This window comes from Camelus ferus, chromosome 21 (assembly GCF_009834535.1).
Source record: "Camelus ferus isolate YT-003-E chromosome 21, BCGSAC_Cfer_1.0, whole genome shotgun sequence".
In the NCBI taxonomy this organism is placed as follows: Eukaryota; Metazoa; Chordata; class Mammalia; order Artiodactyla; family Camelidae; genus Camelus; species Camelus ferus.
The window spans coordinates 20943648-20956185 of record NC_045716.1 but is presented as its reverse complement, the minus strand read 5'-3'; the positions used below and the strand labels follow the sequence as shown (position 1 = coordinate 20956185).

At 49.6% G+C, this 12538-nt stretch overlaps 2 protein-coding genes across 4 annotated transcripts; one reads left to right on the top strand and one right to left on the bottom strand.

Moving 5' to 3' along the window:
* Positions 1-422: 422 nt before the first annotated feature.
* Positions 423-5836, bottom strand: ISG20L2 (interferon stimulated exonuclease gene 20 like 2). The gene is made up of 4 exons (XM_006174545.3): positions 5699-5836; positions 4220-5071; positions 2096-2296; positions 423-1396 (listed from the first exon to the last, which is right to left on the bottom strand). Exons 2-4 carry the CDS (start codon positions 4952-4954, stop codon positions 1283-1285), a joined length of 1050 nt encoding a protein of 349 aa, XP_006174607.1. The 5' UTR covers positions 4955-5071; positions 5699-5836; the 3' UTR covers positions 423-1282.
* Positions 5837-6021: 185 nt separating this feature from the next.
* On the top strand, positions 6022-12471 carry RRNAD1 (ribosomal RNA adenine dimethylase domain containing 1). Of its 3 annotated transcripts, none has more exons than XM_032464008.1 (8): positions 6022-6520; positions 8748-8872; positions 9111-9218; positions 9690-9752; positions 9984-10127; positions 10617-11101; positions 11515-11699; positions 12123-12471. In XM_032464008.1, the coding sequence occupies exons 2-8, from the start codon at positions 8789-8791 to the stop codon at positions 12242-12244; spliced, it is 1191 nt and encodes a 396-aa protein (XP_032319899.1). In that variant the 5' UTR covers positions 6022-6520; positions 8748-8788; the 3' UTR covers positions 12245-12471. The 3 variants fall into 3 exon arrangements, with proteins under 3 accessions (XP_032319899.1, XP_032319896.1, XP_032319897.1); XM_032464005.1 differs by having other exon boundaries at positions 9026-9218; XM_032464006.1 differs by lacking the exon at positions 9111-9218 and having other exon boundaries at positions 9611-9752.
* The last annotated feature ends 67 nt before the right edge of the window (positions 12472-12538 follow it).

Here is a 12538-nt window from a genome sequence, read left to right as displayed (position 1 = left end):
GTGTACAGATGGAGTCTGCATTTGCTCAAGATAGAGTGCAGACAGTGATCCCAGACACAAGGTCAGACCTATGACTCACCTTCCCAACATGAGGGTGTGCACCACCAAGGAAGGCCTGACAGGAGGGACCAGGCTGGCGTCACCAAGCACCCTTCCTCCCCTGCTCCATCCCTCCTGCATGCCCACTCTCTGAGTCACTCTCCTGGTCACACAGGCTCTGTGAGGGTGTTAGCATGGCTTGGAGTGTCACTTCAGGTGTGCTCGCTGATTTGTGGCAGCGACGAGGACAAGGCATCAGAGAACATGGGCTACACACAGAGGCTTGGTCAGCACTTCTTGATGACTTCCAGCAAACCAGGGCCCAGTGAGTGTCATCCACAGAGACCCTGGACCCCCTACCAGAATTATAGCTCTGCAGGATCTTGTGATTAAAGTTATTTAATGTGAAGTTAAAAAGAAAATATCACACAACTGTTTTTCCTTTATAAAAATTTATCAAGGGAATAATTTGAGTTTTTAGAGGCTTCATTTAGCAAAGCAAAAGACTAAAAATTACCATAAAAACACTTTAAATTCTTTTTTAACTACCAAGTGGGATCTAAATTAAATAAATCCTCTATCACTTTAGGAAAGAGACTGCTTTCCTAAATCAGAAAAGTTGATTTCCAAGTCACACTCTCTTACCCTATTGCCTAAGGAGAACTAAATCTCACCAGGGATGGCTTCTCTAGAAGTCAAGGTGGAAAGAACAGGTGATATTCTGACAGACTAGATGTAGACTCTGAGCCAAAAGCAGAGTCTGTGAGATGTAATGTGATCATGTAAGTTATTACCCAATAGGATACTTCTGAGAGTGAAAGAGGATGCTATTAATTACTTGAGAACAAAAGGCATAAAATGAGACATATGGCCACCCTAGTGATAAGGCAGTTTGGAAAACTACATTGCCCAGTATGCCCTGCCCCTTGAAAGTCAAAAGGCTTTTTTCCCAGGAGCAAAGCACCCTGGGACCTGTGGTTAGCACCATTTAAGAGGTAAACAGCCTAGGGCTGGGTTCTTATATGGAAGCTTCCTTCTTCCATAGGACACTTAACCAGACACAGAACACAACACCTGAGGTGAAATTTCAATGGATATTAAGTCTGGGGTGGAGCCTCACTCTCCCCAACAACTCCAGCTTCCAAAGGTGTGGAGCTGGAAGAGCTGTCCATTGGTCCACTGCCCTGTTCTCCTGGGTGCGGTGCTGCCTCTGCCTCCCACATCACCAGCATCCCCACTGCCACTAGTCTTTTGGGGGATTCTGGGCCAGGTGCTGTTCCCACTCAACTTCAACCAACTTGTACAGTTCCATGGTGGCCTGAGCATCTTCCACAGAGGAGTGTCCACTTTTCCCAACCTGAACAAGGGAGGAAGAAAAGAGCATAAAGTTACAAGTTGTTTTCTTCCCTTCCCAACCGGCTCCCTCCAACCCCAATGATGCTGCTGCTTCTGTAGTTAGTGGGCTGAAAAGGCAGAACTCTGGTGGTGCCCTACACCTTATCTAATTTTAGGGGTTCAACTTCTATGCTACTGCCTACCTCAATCCTTTCTAGGGCAATATATATATGCCATACTGTTTGTTCTACATTCTCCTGTAGAGACAGAACATATATCATAGACAGGCCTTCTGAGTCTTCCATATTCCCCAGTTCCTTAACTGATCTATATATGATATGTGTCTACACCCTCCTGCCCAGAAGGCCACCACCTCTTTGAGTGCCAAACATGTGAAATATATAAGAGGTCCTTGAATCCAGGATGTGGTCTTTTAGACCACAACTACTTGCTTTCTACTTCTCTTAAGTCAGGATTTAACTCTCATTTTAAGGTTTTCTTCCTTTTCCAAGTACCGTTTGGAACACTTTGAGAGGTGGAGAACAAGAAATGTTATCCTTATGTGCAGATGGACCCCTTTGCCCAAAGCTCTTCCCATCAGAGCATCCCGCCCAGATCTCTCTAAAACCAGCGGAACTCCAGCGTCAGAGCCCTAGACAGGCAGCAAGAGAGCCTCTAGTGTCCGAAGCTAGGAGGCTGGAAGCATCTGGGGAGATGCTACCTGGATGTCCCGGTTCAGCAGCTTCTTGGTGAGACGCTTCAGAGACATGGTGGCATTCTCTGGGCAGTCAGCCTTACGGTTGAGGAGGGGGATATGAGAGGTGTCCCGGGTGAGGGACTTGGGGTGAAAGTACTGAAGGGCTTTGAAGTCGTTGTGGATGGCATGCCCCACCACTATCTTCCCTGTGAGAATCTTCAAGATCTGAAACAGGCATGGAAGAGGTGATGGTGAGGAGGACTCAAAGATGTAGACCCTGCATCCTGAAAACCCAACACGGCCGCAAGTCCTTCTAGGTTCTTTTCACCAGTTGCCCACCTTGCCTTATCCTTGAAATATCCTCTCCCACAATTTTTTTTCACCTGAAATCCACCTCCTCTCCCAGAAGTGAAAGTAGGTATTTTCCATGGTATAACCCTGTTTCGACTTCTATCACACATGGCTCCTTATCGTCTCATTAAATTCTACTCCAGTGTGATACTCATTTAACTACCTAGTTCAGTCCTGGCTTGATACTTAAAGTTCTTTAACCACGATCATATGTTTGCCTTAGACAGAGGCTGGGACAAATGTTGTCAAAGACAGGTTCCAGGGAGATAATGGAAACCCAAAATTATATGCACATAGATATGTGTATATTGGGGGTGGGGGGGGGAGGGGGAGAAATCCATGCCTTTCATCAGATTCTCAAAGGGCCTATAAGCCATAAAAGATTATGAATAACTTACAAAGACTGAAGAGGGAAGTAATCAAGTGATCTTTGATTATGTTGCTTTATCAAAGTCAGTTCCACTGCTTTATAGCTCCTCCTGCTCATAACCAGAGGGAACCTTACTCACACTAGTCTTGGAACCAAATAATTTCTCACCATTTCAGAATCTTAAAGTGTAAGAACATACTACCAGTGAGGACAACTGAAGAATATGCCATGAACCCAAAGGACATTACCAAAATGGGGTTCCAAACAGGTTGTGAACAAGAGCAACAGGCCTGGAATCAATGACTGGCCTCCCAATGGCACCCCCTGGAAGGGAACAGGCTCATCTGGATGTACCTTAGTCTCATACCCCAACTTGGGTGCTGGTTTTTAAGATGAAAACAAGATATAGTCCAATCAACTGGGTACTGAGTTGCTAACTTTACCTGCAGTTTAGTGACCACCAACATCTTTACTTCAGCATTAACTTCAACACATAGCCCTCATTAAAGCTGAGGGGATTTAATGTCTCAGACCCACCCCACATCCTGCATCTCCCAAGACTGCTCAGCTGTGCCCTTCGTGCCAGAATGTTCTTCAGTTCTTTTTTTCAAGTTCTTTCTAAAATCCAGCTGTTCCACCTCTAACAAAACTCCTCCAATGGACTGTTCTGGCATTTAAGGAGTAATTGGAACAGTGTGTCTAAAGAAGGCAAAGACAGAGGAGCTGAAATTACAAAGAAGTGAACCAAGGGCGCCCTCTGGAGGCCTCCCAAGACCGGCAGGCTCCACTCCCCTTCACCTCTACCAGCTCATGCTCCTTTCCTATTCTGTGTCCCCAGTATTCAGCATGGGGCTTAAAGTGACTAAGTTTGCTCAGTGAGTGAGGTGAGAACCCTGACATACCAGTCCTGTATCTTTTATCCCCTTCACTGCAGGCTACTTGTTCCAGTTATATAAATGCCCCAGCTCCTTCTGTCAACATTCTGTCCTCTCCTACCACCAACTTTCCACATTGCCACAGACTGCTTCTTGCTTGGGAGGTCCTCTCCACCTCTGTTCTCAACCCTAGGCTCCAACTCTACAAGGCATTCTCAAATTGAGCCCCTTGCCCCTGGCCCTCATGCCTGCTGCTCTGTCCATCAAAACTGGCTGTTATTTCTCTATGCAGATTCCCAGTTCTCCAGATGAGGGTTCTACTTGGGACCTAATATAGATCTTAACTAATGAAATTTGTTATACCAGCTAATTGTACCTTTCCACACTTTCACCACTCCTTATCCCAAGAGAAAGCCGCCTTCTGATATTCTACTCTCTCCATCCATCCCTCCCCTCCTTTGGCGCCTTCCCAGACTGATATCCTTCTCTGAAAAATTATTTGGACCTCTCTCCGTCTACCTTGCTGCTACCATCGTGCTCCATGCCTCTCACCTGGCTCCGAGCAATCTTGAAGGGTGTAGCATTCACCATGTGCTGCTTCCGGATACCACTCCATCTGGTCCGGTAGTCCACGATGTGGCAGGGGGGAAGGATGTACTCATCATAAAGCACATCTCCGCTGTAGTTGACAATGCTACATCGAGCCAAGGAGCTGACATGCCCCTTGGGCCCCGTGCCCACCATCTCACAGTCCATTGCCACCATGTTCCTCGGCATCTTCTGGGATGCTCCAGAATATTTATTCTCTGAATGAGTGTTGGTGGAGTTCTGGGGGACATTCTTCTGAGGAGGGTTCTTCTGGGAGCCTTTCTTCTGGGGGCGAGTTGGGTGGCTCTTAATCTTTGGTAGGGCACTCTGGAACTCCCCCAGCAAATCTACTTTAGCCACAACAGAACCAGCCTTCTGTGAAGGGGCAGGGGTCAGCCAAGGCACTGCAGCTTTCTTGTCCAGGGACTGCTCCGACCCACTGCTGGAGGCAGCTGTCTTTTTCTTTTTTGGAAGGGGAGGGACCTTCCAAGCGCCATCTACCTTAGGAGTTTCCCCTTTCTTTGGAAGTTCTGAGTGCAACTTAGGCACCTTGCTAGGGGGCTGCTTCTTCTTATTCAGAAAACCTTTCCGTTCCAAGAGCCGCCGCTTCTTGACAAATTTTTGGTGCTTGGCATTCCCTTCTAATGCCTTTTTTGGAGGAGGTTCGCCAAAATCCAGATTGAGGAGTAAGGTAGACATGATGACAATGGATGGTGGGCGAACAGTTGGGAAGAGTAGTTTACCAATGAGAGGAGGAGATAAAATTCATCCTCTGCTGAATCCCACAGACCAACATCTGGAGGTCTGTGGTATAACCTGGGGAAGAAAGTGATCCTGATAACGGAGCCCATAGGCTTGGGAACCAATAAGATATGACCCCTTTCTGTAGAACTTTAGAGAGGAAAGACTTCAGAGCAACCTCTCAGTTAATGTAATGTATGAAATGATGCAAGGAGCACTGTCTGAAACAGGAAGCCCGGGTTCTAGCGAAGGTCCACAATTCACATCTAGCGAAGGTATGGCGTAAGGGAAGCCATTCCCCCTCTCTAGATCTCAGTCTCATTTGTAAACGGGGGATCTGAAGGGCCAAACAGCTGGAACTCTGAATCTGGAACGCCAGAACAGGTGAGCTCTATTATCTGCCCAGGGAAAGAACGTCTAAGTATGCTCGAAGGCAATGACGGGTATGGCATTGATGACCTCTGGGTTACCCAGGCATTCCCAATGCGGGCCCCACGAACAGAGATATAAATCCAGGCACCCCTTTCCCTCGTTCCAGGTGGGGGAAAACCACATGCATCTCACTCAAGGCCTTCTCCCAAGAAAGAACCTTTGACAACACATATCAGCATGGAGGAGACCGAGGCTGGGGACAACCTATCCTGGTGAGCACACCTTGGCGGCTCCGGGCCAGGAGCCAGCCCCACATGCTCACACACCTACCTCCTAGATGGGTCCAGCTAAGGCCGGAAGCGTCCGGAGCCGGATACGGAAATTAGCGCGCGTCGTCGAGGCCCGGGCCGGCAGGCCCGTGGATTGGAACGCGCCAGGGGTCGGCGCGCGCGTACCCGCAGCACCCCAGCCTCCGGGAGCGAGGCCAGGGATTCTGAGTGTGTGAGGAGCTGCAGCGGCGGCGGCGGTGGGGGCGGCGTGGGTGGGGGCGGTGGCGGGATGCGCTCCCCGGCCCCTCTAGCCCCTTGGAGGTACAACTCGAAGGTGTGGGGAGGCCGCGACAAACGGGAACTGCAGTGCGCCGGAGACCCCGGCTCTCACTTCCGGAAGAGGAGGAAAGTGTACGGGAAGAGGCGGGGCCTGGGGCGGGACCTGGAATTGGCCCGCCCTTCTCCGTGAGCTGGGCGCCCTAGCACTCATCTGTGGCGTCACTGCGCTGCCTCGCCGCCGCCCCACTTGTTTCCGACGCTGACACCTTCGCGCTGTGGGTCGTCGCGACCTGTGACGTCAGGAGGGCACCTGACGTATTCAACCCCAGCCTGGAATCCCGGAAAGGCAGCGTCGGGGACCGAATTCCGAGCGCTTTCTTCCCGTTCCGCCTGCAGACCTGAGCTCAGCCCAGGTCTTCGACCCGCGTGCTCCTGACCCTGGTTGCCTTCTCACTGCATTCTCGTTCCCGGCGCCACCGATTGGACCCCGGAAATGCCAGGGGTTTCCGCCCGGGGCCTCTCTCACGAGGAGAGGAGACAGCTAGCTGTGAACCTGACCCGAGTGTTGACGCTCTACCGTTCCATCCTGGACGCCTACATCATCGTGAGGCCACAGGGATGTGGGTGGGGTGCTCCTGGTTGTGTTGTTGGCTAAGTGCTCACGACAGGGAGAGAATCTGGACAGTTAGCTTCTGATCTGATTTCTTCTATGAGTTCCTTCAGTCTTTTGTCCAAGAAAGGGTTGAAGCTGAGTCAACCTCCCCTTTTTTCCCAGATGACCTAAATATTAGTATTTCTAGCATCTGGGTTGTTTTTCTAACCTTTTCAGATCCAAAGTAATAAAAACGCATGGGCATTTGAGGCATGTTGCTGCGGCTACGGTGAACTCTCCCAGGAACATGTGAGGTGTTCCAAGAACACACATGTTCATTCATTCAAGCTTTGAATAAATTCCTGGTTTTGCAGTGTAATGGACAGTTCTAGTTTTGGAATCAGACACACCTGGATTAGAATACTGCCTTCCCTGCTGTTAACCTTAGGTACTTAAAAAACAAAAACAAACAAAAACTCCTCCTCTCCCTGGTTTCTCAACTGTAAAATGGATCCCTTTCTGAAGGACAGTTGTGAAAAATAAATGAGATGATGTATAAATGGCACCAGCATCCACTGAATTGTTCAGCTCGCAAACGCAGAAGCCATCCTTGATGCAGCTCTTTTCTTTACTGATCTACAATCCAGTGCTTCAACAAGCCCTGTTGGTTCAACCTCCAGAATAGATATCAATCTCACCCATTTGTCTTCATCTCCATTGCTGCCACCCTAGGCCAGGCCAACAACATCTCTCTCCTGGACTGCTTCCTAACAGATCTCTGTGTTTGCTTCCTCCCTTCCATAACCAGTTCTCAAAAAACAACCAGATTGATCTTTTTAAAATATAAATCTGATCATGACACTTCCTTGCTTCCTAGGAACTTTGATGAAATCCTCTTTACTGTTACCTATAAAGTCCTACATGATCTGTCCCCTGCTCCCTTTTAACCCCATCGCATTTCATTCTCTCCCACATGGACTATACTACACTGGCCTCATTCAGGCCTTTGCACATACTGATCTACCTGGAATACTTTTCCTCCACAGAGAGTCAGTTGAGTAGGGTGGTTAAGAGCAAGAACTCTAGAGTCAAACTGGTTTCAAATCCCAGCTGTGCTACTTACTAGCTTTTTGACTTGGACAAATTACTTAATTACTGTGCTTCAGTTTCCTTATCTGTAAAATGGAATAAAAATGGTACGTCTCATACAATTGTTTTGAGGATTAAATGCATTAATACATGTAAAGTGTTTCAGACAGTGCCTGGCATGTTAAACTATTTTGTGTTTGCTATTACCTGATTTTTTTTTCTTAAGATAGAATTATTATTTTAGTTTCAGGTGTGTAACAGTGATTGATATTTGTATATATTGTGAAATTATCACGGTAACTCTAGTTAATATCTATCACCATGCATAGTTACATTTTCCCCTTCTGATGAGAACTTTCAAGATCTACTCTCAGCAACTTTCAAAAATACAGTACAGTATTATTCACTGTAGTCACCATGCTTTACATTACATCCCCATGACATTTATTTCATAACTGGAAGTTTGTACCTTTGACTCCCTTCACCCATTTTACCCACCTCACCCCCGCCTCTGGCAACCACTGCCTGAAATTTTTTTTACATGCCCTGTTTTCTGTTCATCATTCAAGTCTGAGCTCAAGTGTCAATTCCTCAGATAAGTCGTCCCTCATTACTCCATCTAAAGTAGTACTCTCTCAAATTTTCCATTATGTTACTGTGTCATTAGTGTTTTATTGTCTATGTGGCATTTGATGTTACCTGAAATAATTTTTTAAATGTAAACTCTGAGCAAAAATCTTGTCTGTCTGGTTCATTGTATCCCCTGAGTCTAGAATAGAGCTTGGTGCCTAACCGAAGCTCCAGAATTTGTGTTGAACAAATGAAGTACTAAAAATACATCCTGGCATATATAATAATGTCTGTTATAGAAAGTGTCTGGCACATGTAATGGTAGATTATTAGGTGGTAACATACTAATACTGAGTATCGGTCACTGGGGTGTTGAGGATGCAGCTGTGAAGACATTATCGCTGCCCTTAGGTTCAGTTGAGTGGAGAAAACAGACATGTAAATGCTAAACTGCTAAAAGAAGTGACTCCAGTGAGTAGAGCTGCCTGCTAGTTGCAGCCAGTGGCCCTGTGTTGAGAATGGGCCAGGGAAGACTGGAAAGGGTAGTAGCCTGTTGACTGCTTCTCCCCTTCTCCTACAGGAATTTTTCACAGACAACCTGTGGGGCACACTCCCTTGCTCATGGCAGGAAGCACTGGATGGACTGAACCCGCCACAGCTGGCCACACTGCTGCTGGGGATGCCTGGGGAAGGGGAAGTGGTCAGGTATGGGCAAGAGGGGCCCAGTGCTAGCACTCTCCAGCCCTGAGCCCTGTGGGGAGCCATGGCTCAGTCTCACAAGGGCTTCCTGGGTTGTCAACTGGCACACTCAGGATGCAATGGGACTATTCACTGGGGGCCTGGGCCGGGCTATCTCAGGTACAGGTCGGTGTGGCCACTCACCCTGCTGGCCCTGAAGTCCACAGCCTATGCCCTGGCCTTTACCCGGACGCCTGGGTTTCAGACCCCCTCAGAGTTCCTGGAGAACCCCAGCCAGAGTTCCCGACTGACAGCTCCATTCCGGAAACATGTCAGGCCCAAGAAGCAGCATGAGATTCGGAGGCTGGGAGAGGTGAGGAGATGGCTGGGGTATAGGTGGTGTCTGGGAGCTTGGGGACTCCTTAGGCCTGTGGGTTACAAAGATGTGGTTACCTTATATCACCTGCAGAACCAGATGCCCTAGAAGGTCCCTTCCTCGTCAGGTATACAATAATCATATCTTCATCCTTTTGCCGGGTAGGTTGGTGGCTATATTTGAATCTCTGTCTTGTTCTTATTCTGATACCTTCACAATCTGCTCATGGCTTCACAGTGGATCTCTTGTTCTGTGGGGGAGATTGAATCACTGGCCTGAGAGGAGCAAGGAGAGTAGCCTGAGCCTGGGGTCAGCACACCCCACTTTGGTTTCCCTGTCTCTTGTCTCTTCTATGTCAACCTCTACCCATCTTCCTCTGCCATCTTCAGCTCCTCACCCTCATTATGGGTGTTTGCCCAGGGAGCCAACAACCAATGCCCAGGAGACCTTTGCTCCCTCCCCTTTCAGTTGGTGAAGAAGCTGAGTGACCTCACAGGCTGCACCCAGGTTGTGGATGTAGGCTCAGGCCAGGTGAGCCCATCCCTGACATTCTGGGTTTTTGTTACTATAGTGGGGCTAGAACAGCTGGAAGGCAGATTATCAGGCCACAGGCCAAAGGAAGCAGGTGTTAAGGAGTGGTAGAAGTAAGCTGGGCAGAATTTAAGACACCTGGGAGCCAGGTGTCTAAGCCACAGAGAGGGAGGGTGACAGTGGAAAGGACACTGAGCAGGCTTGTCTTCACCCTCCCTCTCATGACTCCAGGGCCATCTCTCCCGCTTCATGTCCCTGGGGCTGGGACTGATGGTGAAGAGCATTGAAGGGGATCAGAGACTGGTGGAGAGAGCCCAGCGCCTGGACCAGGAGCTCCTGCAGGCTCTGGAGAAAGAGGAGAAGAGGAACCCACAGGTAGGGCAGCCCTTCCAGCAGCCAGGGCCGTGAGAGCAGGGTCTGCTTGTCTGGAACTGGGCACCAAGGCTGAGATCCCTCTTTTAAGTTTCTCAGCTTGAGATGGTATGGTCCCTAGTTCTGCTACCCCTTTCACTAGGTCCCTCCTTTGCTAAAGCCACCTCATATTTTAAAGTTACTTTCTAGTTAAAAAGTGCTTTCCACACCCATATGTCCTCACAACCACCTGTGAAGTGGCCAGTCAGGTATTAGACTCATTACAAATGAGGAAACTGGGACTCAGATGAAAAGATTTGCAGTTAGTAATGGTAGACCAGAATCTATCCTATCTCCTGAGTGAAGGTCCCACTGTCTCCTGTGCCCCAGCTTCTCTCCCACCTTCCTCCTCGAGAAGGAACTCAAGTGGACAGATCCCTTCCTGTGGCCTGAGGTGACTTGGGGACAGCAAACAGACTTCCCACCTGCCTTTGTTTTGTCCGGCCTCCACAGGTGGTCCAAACTGGCCCTCGCCACTCCCCACACCACGTGGTTAGGTGGGTAGACCCCATGGCCCTGTGTGAGGAGCTTCTGCTTCCACTGGAGAACTCACCTCAGAGTGGGGCCCGCTTGCTGCTGACAGGCCTCCACGCCTGTGGGGATCTGAGTGTTGCCTTGCTGAGGCACTTCTGCTGCTGCCCCGAGGTGGCGGCCCTGGCCTCAGTGGGCTGCTGCTACATGAAGCTGAGTGACGCTGGTGGCTACCCACTGAGTCAATGGGTAGCTGGGCTGCCCGGCTATGAACTGCCCTACAGACTACGGGAGGGGGCCTGTCACGCCCTGGAGGAATATGCTGAGCGGCTACAGAAAGCAGGCCCCGGCCTCCGAACCCACTGCTACCGGGCAGCACTGGAGACGGTCATTCGGCACGCCCGGCCTGAGCTCCGTCGGCCAGGCGTGCAGGGGATCCCCAGGGTCCACGAGCTCAAGATTGAAGAGTGAGGCTGGGAAGTTTGGGGGGTGGGTGGGAGACGGGCATCACCTCCTAGAGGTATGATTCCCCTCTCACCCTCACTTGTCCTAAAGAAAATCTAAATGTGCTGGGGTGGGGCAGGGCAGGGCAGGCAGACGGGATGATTCTAAGGCAGCTTCAGATTTTCTTTAAAAGGGATTGTCAGTCTTTTATTAAGATCTTTAAATGCTAAAGATATGGCTAAATAATTGGACAGCTTTGGCTGAAAATAAATTTTTGGATTGATCTGCTGCTCGGTGGACAGCTCAGCCAGAGAAACATGTCAAAATGCACCTTAGGGTAGCAAATCAAGCAAAATTGGAATCAAGTTAGAAATGGGCAGTTTGAATGGGAGGTTCCTAAATCCAAACTGAGTGCTGTCTGTGGCTGACCCCACAGATACGTGCAGCGGGGGCTACAGCGGGTGGGGCTGGATCCCCAGCTGCCGCTGAATCTGGCTGCCCTTCGGGCCCACCAGGCCCAGGAGAACCGTGTGGTGGCCTTCTTCAGCCTGGCCCTGCTGCTGGCCCCACTGGTGGAGACACTGATTCTACTGGACCGGCTGCTCTACCTTCAGGAGCAGGGTGAGGGTGGCCAAAGCAGGGCCAGAAGGGCTGGAGTTCTAGGGCTAGTCCTTCAGGTCGCAGCCCCTGCACCTGCCGGGACTGGGTTCATCACTGTGGTGATTCTCAGACCACCTGCTTCAGGGTCAGGTGGGGTTGGGGTGAGGGACTTGTTAATGTAGATTCCCACTGAATTAGCCTGTGGCAGTACATCCCTGAGGTGCATGTTAAGCCAGCATCCCAGGCATTGAGAACCTACCACGTGCTGAGGACTGTCTCCTCCCAAGTCAGTGCCTTGGGCACCCATGGTAGAGAAGTGGGTCTCCTTAGACCCCCTCGAGCCTCCCTTATGGGGAAAAGGGGCCATGCCTACAGGCCAGGCAGCAAGTGGCCAAGGGTTTGCTTCATTTCTGCCCCTTCTGAGTAGCCCTGCCTTTCTCGCAGGCTTCCATGCTGAGCTCCTGCCCATCTTCAGCCCCGAACTCTCTCCCAGAAACCTAGTTCTGGTGGCTACCAAAAGGCCTCTGGGTGAGGCCTTCTCTGTTCTGGAGACTGAAGACAGCTGATGCAGCCTGAGGAAGGGCGGGCATATCTCGGACCTCATCTGGAACTGCCAGGTGCCACGCTGGGTGGCAGTCTTCATTTCCTCAGCCAGAGAACCAGCATCCTACACTCTCCCTGGAATCCTGGTGCCTCACAAACCTTCAGCTTCTTATCCTTTCTCTCCCTCTGTGTGTTATATACTATTATGTAAAAATTTTATTTTTAATTTATTAAAAAAGTGAAATCCTTATTTCCCTGATGTTTCTATTAAGCATAGAAAGGTCAGACATGCACCCTCCCTACTGAGATGCTGCTGA

Excerpts from the sequence above, each read along its gene's own strand:
- ISG20L2 (XM_006174545.3), bottom strand. The coding sequence starts at position 4,954 with ATGTCTACCTTACTCCTCAATCTGGATTTTGGCGAACCTCCTCCAAAA. Across the intron at positions 2,297-4,219 it reads TCAAGATTGCTCGGAGCCAG|ATCTTGAAGATTCTCACAGG; the intron begins GTGAGAGGCATG and ends TGCCTGTTTCAG. Across the intron at positions 1,397-2,095 it reads TGCTGAACCGGGACATCCAG|GTTGGGAAAAGTGGACACTC; the intron begins GTAGCATCTCCC and ends TCCCTTGTTCAG.
- RRNAD1 (XM_032464005.1), top strand. The coding sequence starts at position 6,410 with ATGCCAGGGGTTTCCGCCCGGGGCCTCTCTCACGAGGAGAGGAGACAG. Across the intron at positions 9,753-9,983 it reads TGGATGTAGGCTCAGGCCAG|GGCCATCTCTCCCGCTTCAT; the intron begins GTGAGCCCATCC and ends TCATGACTCCAG. Across the intron at positions 11,102-11,514 it reads CACGAGCTCAAGATTGAAGA|ATACGTGCAGCGGGGGCTAC; the intron begins GTGAGGCTGGGA and ends CTGACCCCACAG.